The sequence below is a fragment of the Xenopus laevis genome, chromosome 6L (genome assembly GCF_017654675.1).
Source record: "Xenopus laevis strain J_2021 chromosome 6L, Xenopus_laevis_v10.1, whole genome shotgun sequence".
In the NCBI taxonomy this organism is placed as follows: Eukaryota; Metazoa; Chordata; class Amphibia; order Anura; family Pipidae; genus Xenopus; species Xenopus laevis.
The window spans coordinates 17,052,111-17,064,177 of record NC_054381.1 but is presented as its reverse complement, the minus strand read 5'-3'; the positions used below and the strand labels follow the sequence as shown (position 1 = coordinate 17,064,177).

The window sequence follows — 12,067 nt, the reverse complement described above, 5'->3', positions numbered from 1 at the left end:
ATGCATAAGCATAACCACTCTGTGTGGAAGTCCCCTGCGTATATGCTGCAGGAGTCTAGGTGCCTTTAGAGTCAGAATGATGCATTTACTAATCCTGGTGTAAGTATGCTAAGATGGTGCAAATCAAAAGGAAATGTTCAAATGTCTTGTGTTTCTGTTCAGTCCCTCATCAATTCATATATCAGTCTTTATTCAAACCACTCCCTGGTTTCTAAGGTAATTTGGACCCTAGCAGCTAGGCAGCTGCTGAAATACCAAACTGGAGAGCTGCTGAACAAATAATAAGAAATGAAGACCAACTGCAAATTGAATATTACTTTCTATATCAAGGGGGTTGTTCACCTTGCTTAAAGGGGAACTCCGGCTTCCAAACCACAATTTTATAAAGAGGCCACATAACACCGAAACCCCTAATATACCCATCACAGTTACCTGTTTCTTCAAAAAGTATGAATAAATGCCATTTTCTATGCTGAAATCCAGCTGTTTGTTAACAGTTCTTCTCTTTCTGCATCATTTGATAACCTGGCAGGGGAGGAGGGACTAAACACTGATGTTACAAATTATAACAACTACTCCACAGCTTACAGACAACATGCAGGAACTACATAACCCACAATGCATTGCTCTGTGAAGTTCCTTTCCTTATTGAAATCAAATGTGCAGGGAATTGTGGGGTTTGGAGGATGCAGGCTGAGGACAGATGACTGTTGATACAAAGTAACAGTAGTCAGACAGCTCAGCAAAGTAGTCGGACAGATCAGCAGGAGGCTAGGCTTAGGGAACTGTCAGTAACCATTAAAAATCATGAAAAGTCTGCATATTTTTCTTGAAATTATAGCATTTTCCTCGCTTTTGAGCGCTGATCCAGATAGAGGAGGCGTTCTAATATCAAGCGTTATTCAAGCACACATATTAATGTTACAGCAATAACCACGCTAAGGTTTTCTGATTGCTTGAAATTATATTTACTTTTCAAAAAGCTTAAGTTATGTTTTTGTGGAGTTCCCCTTTAACGTTTAGTATCATATAGCGGGTGATATTCTCAGACAATTTGCAATTGGTTTTCATTTTTAATTATTTGTGGTTTTTGCGTTATTTAGCTTTTTATTCTGCAGCTCTTCAGTTTGCAATTTCATCAGTCTGTTTGCTAAGATCCAAATTACTCTAGCAACCATGTATTGATTGGAATAAGAGACTGGAATATTAATAGGGGAGTGACTGAATAAAAAGATGAATAATAATAAGTAGCAATAACAATATAGGTGTAACTTTACAGAACATTTGTTTTCAGATGGGGTCAGAAGAGGAAGGCAAATAGTTGAAAAACTTAAAAAAATATATAATAATGAAGACCAATTGCAACGTTGCTTAGAACTGGGCATTCTATAACATACTAAATGTTAATTTAATGAAGAACTAAACCCTAAAAAATGCCATGTTTATATACAGCCTAAAGTTTCAGCTTGTCAATAGCAGCAATGATCCAGGACTTCAAACTTGTCACAGGGGGTCACCATCTTGGAAAGTGTCTGTGACACTCACATGCTCAGTGGGCTCTGAGCAGCTGTTGAGAAGCTAAGCTTAGGGCTCGTCACTAATTATCCAGCAGAAAATGAGGTTGGTCTGTAATATAAGCTGATACTACAGGTTTGCTGATTATTAAATTCTGATGCTAATTGCACTGGTTTCTGTGCTGCCATGTAGTAATTATCTGTATTAATTACTAATCAGCCTTATATTGTGACATTTCTATTCTATGTGTACTGTATATTGTGAGTGGGTCCCTCAGCTCAGTAAGTGACAGCAGCACAGAGCATGTGCAGTGAATCAGCAGAAAAGAAGATGGGGAGCTACTGGGGCATCTTTGGAGACACAGATCTTTACTGCTAAAGGGCTGTGGTTGCCTTGGCCTGGTGCAGAAGTTCAAAACATCATGTACAACATTTCTAACTACTTCTTTAGTTTAACTTTCCTTGTCCTTTAAAGGTGACCCACCCCTTTAAGGCTGACATCTTTGGGCATCATCGATAACTTCCCACCTTTGCTGCTGTGTTTTAAATACCTATTTTAGAAGTTACAAAAGTAATAATGAAATGCTTTATACTTTGCTAGAAACAAATCGTTTTAGCTTTATATTCTCATGACCAACTCTAGCACTAGCAGCCACTGGTCTCCTACCTGTTCCTTTCCAGTTTACGGTAGTCCTTCTAGTTGTACAAGTTATACAAAAGCTGAGCCACCGTCGATTCTAACAACTGGTTCCTCTTTAAAGCTCTCCTGTCAGCATTCCATTAAATGTGTGAAATAGAATTCTGATTCTTGTAGCACATGTACAGCATCGTGTGGGAGTTAATAGCTGTAATTACTGCATGTAAAGGAAACCGGCCGCCTCGTTCCAGCCAGCTTGTTTGAGTAATCATAAAGTACATTTCTGATTGCAGTATGGTTACTCAGCTCAACCAAAAGCACAATGGGAGACTTGCTGAGCTCCCAGAACATCATAGAGAGATGTTCTATCCAACCTTGGCTTGTGAGTTAATGAGAATGATAGTTGCACAGTCTGAGCCAAGCAGTGGGTTCAAGCACAACATCTTCTCTACACATTATCCATCATTGCATTAGCATCTGCAGGCTGCGGCATGAAAGCAGTGATTAGGAAACCATAAATCTGCGGTAACATAAATATATTTTTTTTTTCTTCCCCTACAAAGTTCATTCTTGGACGAATTGACAGAATGCATCACATTGGAAGAAGTGGAAGGGATCTTGAGTTTGACAGCAGCTTTGTATGTTGCCGTTGTCAGCAGTAAAAGTAAGGAATGCAGCATGTTCCGTATTGTTTCTTTTTTTAATGGGAGCAGTGAATGGATCCTTCTTAGTAGGGTTGCGCTGAATCCAGGATTCGGTTCTGGATTCAGCCTTTTTCAGCAGGATTCGGATTTGACCGAATCCTTCTGCCCAGCCGAACTGAATCTTGCATTCAGTGCAACCCCTTCAGTAATCCAAATCCTAATTTGCATATGCAAATTAGGGACAGGGAGGGAAATCGCGTGACTGTCACAAAACAAGGAAGTAAAAAATGGTTCCCCTAATTTGCATATGCAAATTAGGATTCAGTTCAGTATTCTGCAGAATCTTTCGCAAAGGATTTAGGGGTTCAGCCAAATCCAAAATAGTTTACAATGAGCTAGAGTGGATGGATGGAGTTTAAAGAGGTCAGAAAAGGCAGCTCCCAGACAGTGCTCAGAGTGGAGGAGGCTTGAAAAGTAGAAGAATGATAAATGACAAGTGTGGTGTGTGCAGAAGATCCGGAGCAGAGGCTTCTTTAGCGGGGATGAGGATCAGGGGGGACTTGCTAGGACGGGGGGGGGTTCTAGACAAGTGTTGGGAAAGATGCGTTGGGAGAGCAGAAATTTGTGAGTAGAAGGTGTTAGTACAGACAAATGGACAGAATGCCAGGATCTAGAAAAACAGTGAGCCAAACTTGTCTGGACTTTAAAGAAGAAGGAAAGCTACTAAGGCAGTTTATTGCCAAGAGATTAGCCATGATAGTGCAAGCTAGAATGTCATTTTTATTCTTTAGAATGTTTTCCATAGCTGAGTCAACGACTCTAGACACGGCCTCTGTTTGTTCAGAATAGCAGCTGCCATATTAGCTTGTGACATAACTTCTTGCCTGAGTCTCTCCCTGCTCGCTCATAGATCTGAGCTCAAACTGCAGGAGGGGGGGGAGAGGAGCAAACTGAGCATGCTCAAGCCCTAGCCCTGGAGGTTTATGCTGAAAACAGGAAGTCTGATACAGAAGCCCATGAGTACACAATAGAAGGAAAGAAATGTGGTGTTTCTTTTGACAGAGGACTCAGAGCAGCATTACTTTGAGGGTTTACTGGTGTATTTATAGAGACTTTTCTGATAAAGCTTACTTAATGGAAAACTGTACCCCCAAAATTAATAAGCAACAGATATATTAAAGAATCTTAGTAAACTGGTATATATACACTTAAGTAAATTTTGTCCTTTTACATCTCTTGCCTTAAACCACCATTTTGTGATGGTCTGTGTGCTGCCTCAGAGATCACCTGACCAGAAATACTACAGCTCTAACTGTAACAGGAAGAAGTGTGGAAGCTAGTCACAACTCTGTCTGTTAATTGGCTCATCTGACCTAACATGTTTGGTTTGTTTGGCATGTTTGTGTGCACCGCGTTCCCAGGGGGCGGCCCTTATTTTTTAAAATGGCAATTTTCTATTTAGGATTACCCAATGGCACATACTACTTAAAACTTATATTATTATGAAAATGGTTTATTTACATGAAGCAGGGTTTTACACATGAGCTGTTTTATGCAATAACTTTTTATAGAGACCTACATTGTTTGAGGGGTATAGTTTTCCTTTAATTTTACCCTTTCCTTCTCCTTTAAGATTATTCCTAATGACAATTTTACGTCTTTCTTAGGGAAACAAATACCACCTGCAGTTAAAAATACTGCGTCTGCCATTTATAGAAAACTGAAGAACTTCTGCGAAGTAACAATGGACGATGCCGGAAGCATTGAAAGGTAAATTGTTCAGAGAATACTGGAATATATCGGTCTTCATTTATTTAAAAAAAAATAAAATAAAAGTAGTAGAAGTTAGAAAATGTGTGTTTCTGATATTAGGGCGCTGTGATAGACAAACCAGGACTTGCATTCATTTTTATCACAGTAGTGACAACAGTCTGGCTCAGGCCTGTCTCTCTGTTTTCTATGAATTGGGCCGGTTGCTGAATTATAAGCGGAGTTGTATATTCTAATACAATGAATGTCCTCCAAATAGGTTAATGAAGCTATGGGTCAGTCGGAGCCAATATAGAAACATTTACTCAATAACCAGACACTGGTCTGTTCAGTGGCAGGTATGGTTAACCCCTTATGTTGATAAAATGCCTTATTTAACCCTTTACATGGTTTTCTTTTTCAGGGCTGTGTATGAATCATCCATGAGGATATTGAATGAAATGCTTCATCCATCATAATGACAAAGCCGAGAATTCCTACCTGTTGGATAACTAAAAGAAAAATGTACAAATTCTTTTTATAAAGTTTCTTTTAATATTTCTTAAACGCAATCGTTGCTTTACTGATCAATGAACTCGTATCATGGCTCAATGTCGATTTGCTTGTTTCACTACATTCTGTCTATAAATACTTTTTACTTCTTCAAGTCTCCTGCTTATATATATACACCAAGATGTTTTACCTGGAACCTTGCCCTGAGTGTCTGTTTTATTTGTTTATAGCCCATAAAGCAGGGCAGTATTTTGTATGTAACCAAATAATTAAAATATATAGTTGAAGGAGTGATGTATATTGATTACAAATGATGTTATGTTAAAGGGGACAAATAACCACCCATAATAACTTAAAGGTAAAATTGCAAAAGGGCACTCTGAGCAATTTTCTTTTCAAGATTTTTAACCATTGTAATATTATGAATGTGTAAAAGGAGCACTCTCTGCCGTTGAATGGCAAATGCATAATTTGGTGACGTAGGAAGCGTCTCCTGGTTCTTATCTGCTCAGTTTTGCCACTCACTGTGACCCAAGCTGGATGCATTGTCTCTGCTAGGTTTGTGGGTTGCTTTTCATTTCAGTGGGGAACTCCGTTTATGTAAAGCAACTTCAATCTGCATAGCCTGCAGCAACTAGATTTTTTTTTGTGTGTGTGTGTGTGCCAAATTTAAAAAAAAAAAAAAATGTACAGAAAATGTAGAGAGCTTTCTACTTTATTGAGTACATTAGTTGAGCTCCAAATTACATGGCGACTGTAGCCAGCAATGCACATACATGTTTCTCCCACAGCTCCTTGGGAGACACAGGAACAATGGGGTATAGCTAGGAGGCAGGACACTAGAGAAAAATACCTCCTCCCTCTAGCTATACCTCCCGGCTCAGACAAACACGCTAACCAGTTTTTCTACTGTCCTCAGGAGGTTAAAAGAGAACTAAAGTCTAACTAAAGAAGTAGCTAGAAATGTTGTTGTACAATATGTTTTGTGCTTCTGTACCAGCCCAAGGCAACCACAGCCCTTTAGCAGTAAAGATCTGTGTCTCCAAAGATGCCCCAGTAGCTCCCCATCTTCTTTTCTGCTGATTCACTGCACATGCTCTGTGCTGCTGTCACTTACTGAGCTTAGGGACCCACTCACAATATACAGTACACATAGAACAGAAATATCCCAATATAATGCTAATTAGTAATTAATACAGATAATTACTACATGGCAGCACAGAAACCAGCGCAGCTAGCATCAGAATTTAATAATCAGCCCTGTAGCATCATCTTATATTACAGACCAACCTCATTTTCTGCTGGATAATTAGTGACGAGCCCTAAACTTAGCTTCTCAACAGCTGCTCAGAGCCCACTGAGCATGTGAGAGTTACTTAGTTAAATTGGGTTGAAAAAAGACAAATTCCATCAAGTTCAACCCCTCCAAATGAAATCCTAGCATACACACACACCCCTCCCTACTGTCACATAAATTCTATATACCCATACCTTTACTAACTATAGAGCTTAGTATCACAATAGCCTTTGATATTATGTCTGTCCAAGAAATCATCCAAGTCCCTCTTATAGTCATTAACTGAATCAGCATCACAACATCACCCGGCAGTGCATTCCACAACCTCACTGTCCTGACTGTGAAGAACCCCCTACGTTGCTTCAAATGAAAGTTCTTTTCTTCTAGTCTGAAGGGGAGGCCTCTGGTACGGTGATCCACTTTATGGGTAAAAAGGTCCCCTGCTATTTGTCTATAATGTCCTCTAATGTACTTGTAAAGTGTAATCATGTCCCCTCGCAAGCGCCTTTTTTCCAGAGAAAACAACCCCAACCTTGACAGTCTCCCCTCATAATTTAAGTCTTCCATCCCTCTAACCAGTTTAGTTGCACTTAGTCTCTGCACTCTCTCCAGCTCATTTATATCCCTCTTAAGGACGAGTCCAAAACTGCACTGCATACTCCAGATGAGGCCTCACCAGGGACCTATAAAGAGACATAATTATGTTTTCATCCCTTGAGTTAATGCCCTTTTTTATGCAAGACAGAACTTTATTTGCTTTAGTAGCCACAGAATGACACTGCCCAGAATTAGACAACTTGTTATCTACAAAAATCCCAAGATCCTTCTCATTTAAGGAAACTCCCAACACACTGGCAAAAATAATATAAATGCAAGTTATACACTAAATGGCAAAGTGCGTAACATTGAACCTCATTTTCCAGTTTGCTGCCCATTTTCCCAACTTACAGACATTTTCCAAGATGGTGACCCCCTGTGACAAGTTTGAAGTCCTGGATCATTGCTGCTATTGACTAGCTGAAACTTTAGGCTGGTGCAATAAGTTCAGTACATAAAATAGGGCATTTTAACCATATTAATTTTTAGGGTTTAGTTCTCTTTTAAAGAAGAAGGAATGAGAACTGCAAAATGTTAACTTTTGGTCTAAAAGTATCACATGAAATAATGTCCATTACTTTGGATTGAGTATCTGAGTGCTTATAAGAACAGCATTAAGCTAGAGATGGAGAATCTGTTGGATTGTTTACAGCATAAATATAGCTAGAATAAGCCATCCATATGGTGTGTTGACAAAATGCAAATATTCAAAGGTAACCTGCCATCTACTGTTCACATTCTGCTAGAATAAAAGCAGTCTGCTTCCAGCAAACACACACATTGCTCCGTGGCTGCATGCCTTATTGAATAAATCTGTCTTGCATTTATAGTTTATATTTTTTCTGCTTCCCCCTAAACATGTGTTCATCTGGTAAGAAGCTCTGGAAAATCGGGATGCTAAGTTAGAAGGCTCCAGGCAAATCTGAGGTTGGATGGAGAGAAAAGAACTGCTGGGATCTATTTTCCAGTTGCGAGCTGGTGTCTGCTGCCTCTCCTACCTGAAAGTGTGCTCTAGGGCCAGCCTCTCTGCTGACTCCCAATTAACCTCTTAGTTATTGCTGCTTCCTAAACACAACTATTCTTTTTACCTGTATTTCATATGCAAGTGAACAGATATCTGCGACATTTTTCACTGTGGAACTGTGCCAAGCTCTATTTTAACCCTTTGATAACTCTACCTTCAGAAAGTTCTTCCAAAATGATTATACCATACAATGACTATACTATAAAAAGAATGGAGCTCCTCTATGTTGTGTTCTTTTCATTGTTTAAGAAAGATCGTTCATAGTGTAAAAATATGTCAATTAGTCTGTAATTTTGGAAACGCCAATTATCAACAACATGGTCAAGTCTACGTGACTGTATTGATCCTTGTCTAATGTGACGTATGATTGAGGCCTCTCAGTCTGTTGAGACTAATGGTTGATGGCTTGGGAAAGACTTGAGAAGTTATGGTTTTGGATCCAGTATCTTCTCCCTAAGTCTGTAGAGATTATGGTTTTGGATCCGTTAACTTGTCCCTAAGTCTTTAGCGGCTGATGTTTGGGGCTTGAGAAGGACCTAAAAAGAGTATGGTTTTGGGTCCAGTAACTTTTCCCTAAGTCTATAGAGACTGATGGATGGGGGTTTGGAAAAGACCTAAATAGATTATGGTTTTGGGCCCAGGAACTTCTCCCTAAGTCTGTAGAGGCTGATGGTTGGGGGCTTGGGAAGGACCTTAAAAGGTAATGGGTTTGGGTCCAGTAACTTTTCCTAAATTTTCTGAATCATTAAGAATTATTTTGCTTCATTATACATTGACATAGTTGGCCAGCTTAAATATATTGCAATATATGGACCAACAATGCCTGTTTTGTTAAAAGGGTAAGGCATTTTTTAGTAGCTGTATGCACAAAATGTCTCAGTGTTTTAAATATATTGATAATAGGTTGCGTACAGAGGACCTCTTGTATTTGTCTATATGAATTGTTTGGTCAAAGCTTCATTGTACCCCCACTTAATGGTTTAAAAATTAGCGGTAAGCACAACTTTCCTTGTTTGTTATAGTTTTACCTACGTCTATAGAGACTGATTGTTGAGGGCTTGGGAAAGACCTAAATAGAATATTGTTTTGGATCCTGTACCTTGTCTTTAGAGGCTGATGGTTGGGGCTTGGGAAGGACCTAAAAAGATTATGGGTTTGTGTCCTGTTACTTTTCCCTAAGTCTATAGAGACTGATGTTTGGTGGTTTGGGAAAGACGTAAGTAGATTATGGTTTTGGACCCAGGAACTTCTCCATAAGTCTATAGAGGCTGATGGTTGGGGGCTTGGGAAGGACCTGAAAAGATAATTGGTTTGGGTTCAGTAACCTTTCCCTAAGTCTATAGAGACTGATGGTTGAGGGCTTGGGAAAGACCTAAATAGATTTTGGTTTTGAACTCATGAATGTCTTCCTAAGTCTATAGAGACTGATTGTTGAGGGCTTGAGAAAGACCTAAATAGTTTATTTTTTTGGATCCTGTACCTTGTCTTTAGAGGCTGATGGATGAGGGCTTGGGAAGGACCTAAAAAGATTATGGGTTTGGGTCCAGGAACTTTTCCTTAAGTCTAGAGACTGATGTTTGGGGGCTTGGGAAAGACCTAAATAGATTATGGTTTTGGACTGAGGAACTTCTCCCTAAGTCTATAGAGACTAATTGTTGGGGGCCTTGGGAAAGACCTAAATAGATTATGGTTTTGGATCCTGTACCTTGTCTTTAGAGGCTGATGGATGGGGGCTTGAGAAGAACCTAAAAAGATTATGGGTTTGGGTGCAGTTTGCTATAGTTTTCCCTAAGTCTATAGAGACTGATGGTTTGGGGCTTATGAAAGACCTTGAAATATTGTGGTTTTGTACCCAGTAACATTGCCCTATGTCTGTAGAGACTGATCGTGTGTGGCTTGGGATAGACCTATAAGATGTTTTTGTACCCTGTACCTTCTCCATTGTTATACCCAAGATCCATTGTTCTACAAATAAACCATACTATGATGTTTTCTTCCATTCAGCCATAAGAGCATTATTGAGGTTGGGCACTGAAGTTGGCATCAGGTCCCAAATCATCCCACAGATGTTGAGTGGTTGAGGTCCAGGCTCTGTGAAGGTTGTTCTGTATGGACCTTACTTTGTGCATGGGGTGCATAAAGGGAAAAAAAGACCCTTCCCCAAACTGTTTCCACAAAGTAGTAAGCACAAAACTGTCAAGAATGGAAATGCAAGTGTATGAGCCCCATTTCGGCAATGATGCCTGGACAATTATTTACATGAGGTCTCTATATTCTAAAATCAAATAGCTTGTACATGGAAGGCATGGGTATATTTATAAAGTACAATAATGTTTCTTGCATTCAGTAAAAGTAAGTAAGTTGTTTATTGTGGCATAATAATGACTTTGCTGGGGTTTGCTATGGAGACACACCATCGCCTATCTCTTTTGCCTCTTCAAAAAGAAAAATTACTAAGTGTCCCCAAATAATGGGGGCGTGGAACTATTATCTTCCCAAGGAACAATACCATCTTTATAGATAAAAACTTTTTTTGTCTTTCAAATAATTGGGACAGCATCTTCTTATTTTATCGCTAATGACTATAATAGCGCAATTGCTGTTGGGGTCTGGAACACATTAGAGCAGTTAACGTTGGATATTGTATTATCTGCAGATAACAAGAGGCCGCCAAGTCAGAATACAAAAAAGAACATAAACGTTATTAGAAATTGAATGTTTCCATCACAAAAGCACTAACTTTCACTTTCCTCATCTAGGTCAGGAGCCCACGTCCATAGAATTATTTGTCATCTAAACGCCAGTTTCATCATTGTTCTGTATTTCTTTATGGAAAAAAAAAAGAGCGGAAAAATGAAGAAAGCCGCCCACACACACATTGACACTAGGTTTATCTGTTCCTATGGGCTCTGATATACTGGAGCCTCTACTAATCTCTTAGCCAATATTTTTTATGATAATGGGACTGGATGTGAATTATAATCTTCTCCAAAGTTCTGCCTAATACTTGTTGCTATACATGTAAATGATAATAGAAACCATCACACTAGATACACAACATGGCTAAAAGTATGAGGACATCATTCCAAACTAAAGGGATTGCTATGAAGTTGGTCCTCCCTTTGCTGCTATAACGGCCTCTCATGAGGATTTCCTCTAGATGTTGGATCGTTGTTGGTGGAATTTGCTTCCATTCAGATGTATGAAGTTGGGGATCAGTCCTGGCTGGTATTAGTGATCAGATTCATCCCATAGGTGTCCAGTTGGGTTGAGGTCAGGGCTGTGTGCAGTAGTGATGTGTGGGTCAACAAAAAAAATCCACCTGCACCAGAGCCTTCCGACCCCTACCCTACACAGGCACTCTATTAATGGACCCGACCTGGCCGTCTCTGATGTCACAAAAGGGGCTTGGCAGGTGCAAACCTGTAAATAGAGGCAGAGTAAAGTTATGGGCGGGGAGAGAGGAAGGAAGAGCGACCTGTCAATCTTGTGTGGAAGTTGAACCAAACCGCGGCTAAACCTGCGGATTGTGGGCGGGTCATCACATCACTACTGTGCTAGTCAATTAACTACTTCTACTCCCATCTCTGTATGGAAATGGCTTTGAGGATGGAGTTACTTCCCTGCTGTAACAGGAAATGGCCTTCCCAAAACTGTTGCCACACAGTACAAAGCGTGCAATTCTCAGAAATATCATTGTGTTGGGTAGTGGCACCTGTATCAGAGATGATGGGTGTGGCTTAAAAGGGTGGTTCACTTTTAAGTTACCTTTAATATGTTATAGAATGGCCAATTCTAAGCAACTTTTTAATTGGCCTTTATTTTTTATAGTTTTTAAATTTTTTACCTTCTTCTGACTCTTTCCAGCTTTCAAATGGGGGTCACTGACCCCATCTAAAAAACAAATGCTCTGTAAGGCTAAAAATGTATTGTTATTGTTACTTTTTATTACTCCTCTTTCTATTCAGGCCTCCTATTCATATTTCAGTCTCTTATTCAAACTGATGCATAGTTGCTAGGGTAATTTTCACCTTAGCAACCAGATTGCTGAGACTGCAAACTGGAGAGCTGCTGAATAGAAAGCTAAATAAA

The 12,067-nt window shown here is 39.5% G+C and overlaps 1 protein-coding gene across 3 annotated transcripts in view; it reads left to right on the top strand.

Annotated features, from left to right (window-relative positions):
• The window catches only part of ncapg2.L (non-SMC condensin II complex subunit G2 L homeolog), a 51,343-nt gene extending 46,137 nt beyond the window's left edge, over positions 1 to 5,206 (top strand). For 2 of the 3 annotated variants that reach the window (XM_018266532.2, XM_018266531.2), the window contains exons 26-28: positions 2,715 to 2,815; positions 4,463 to 4,565; positions 4,969 to 5,206. In XM_018266532.2, the coding sequence (XP_018122021.1) occupies positions 2,715 to 2,815; positions 4,463 to 4,565; positions 4,969 to 5,023 (259 nt within the window). In that variant the 3' untranslated portion in view covers positions 5,024 to 5,206. 3 annotated transcript variants of the gene reach the window in all.
• Positions 5,207 to 12,067: the final 6,861 nt, after the last annotated feature.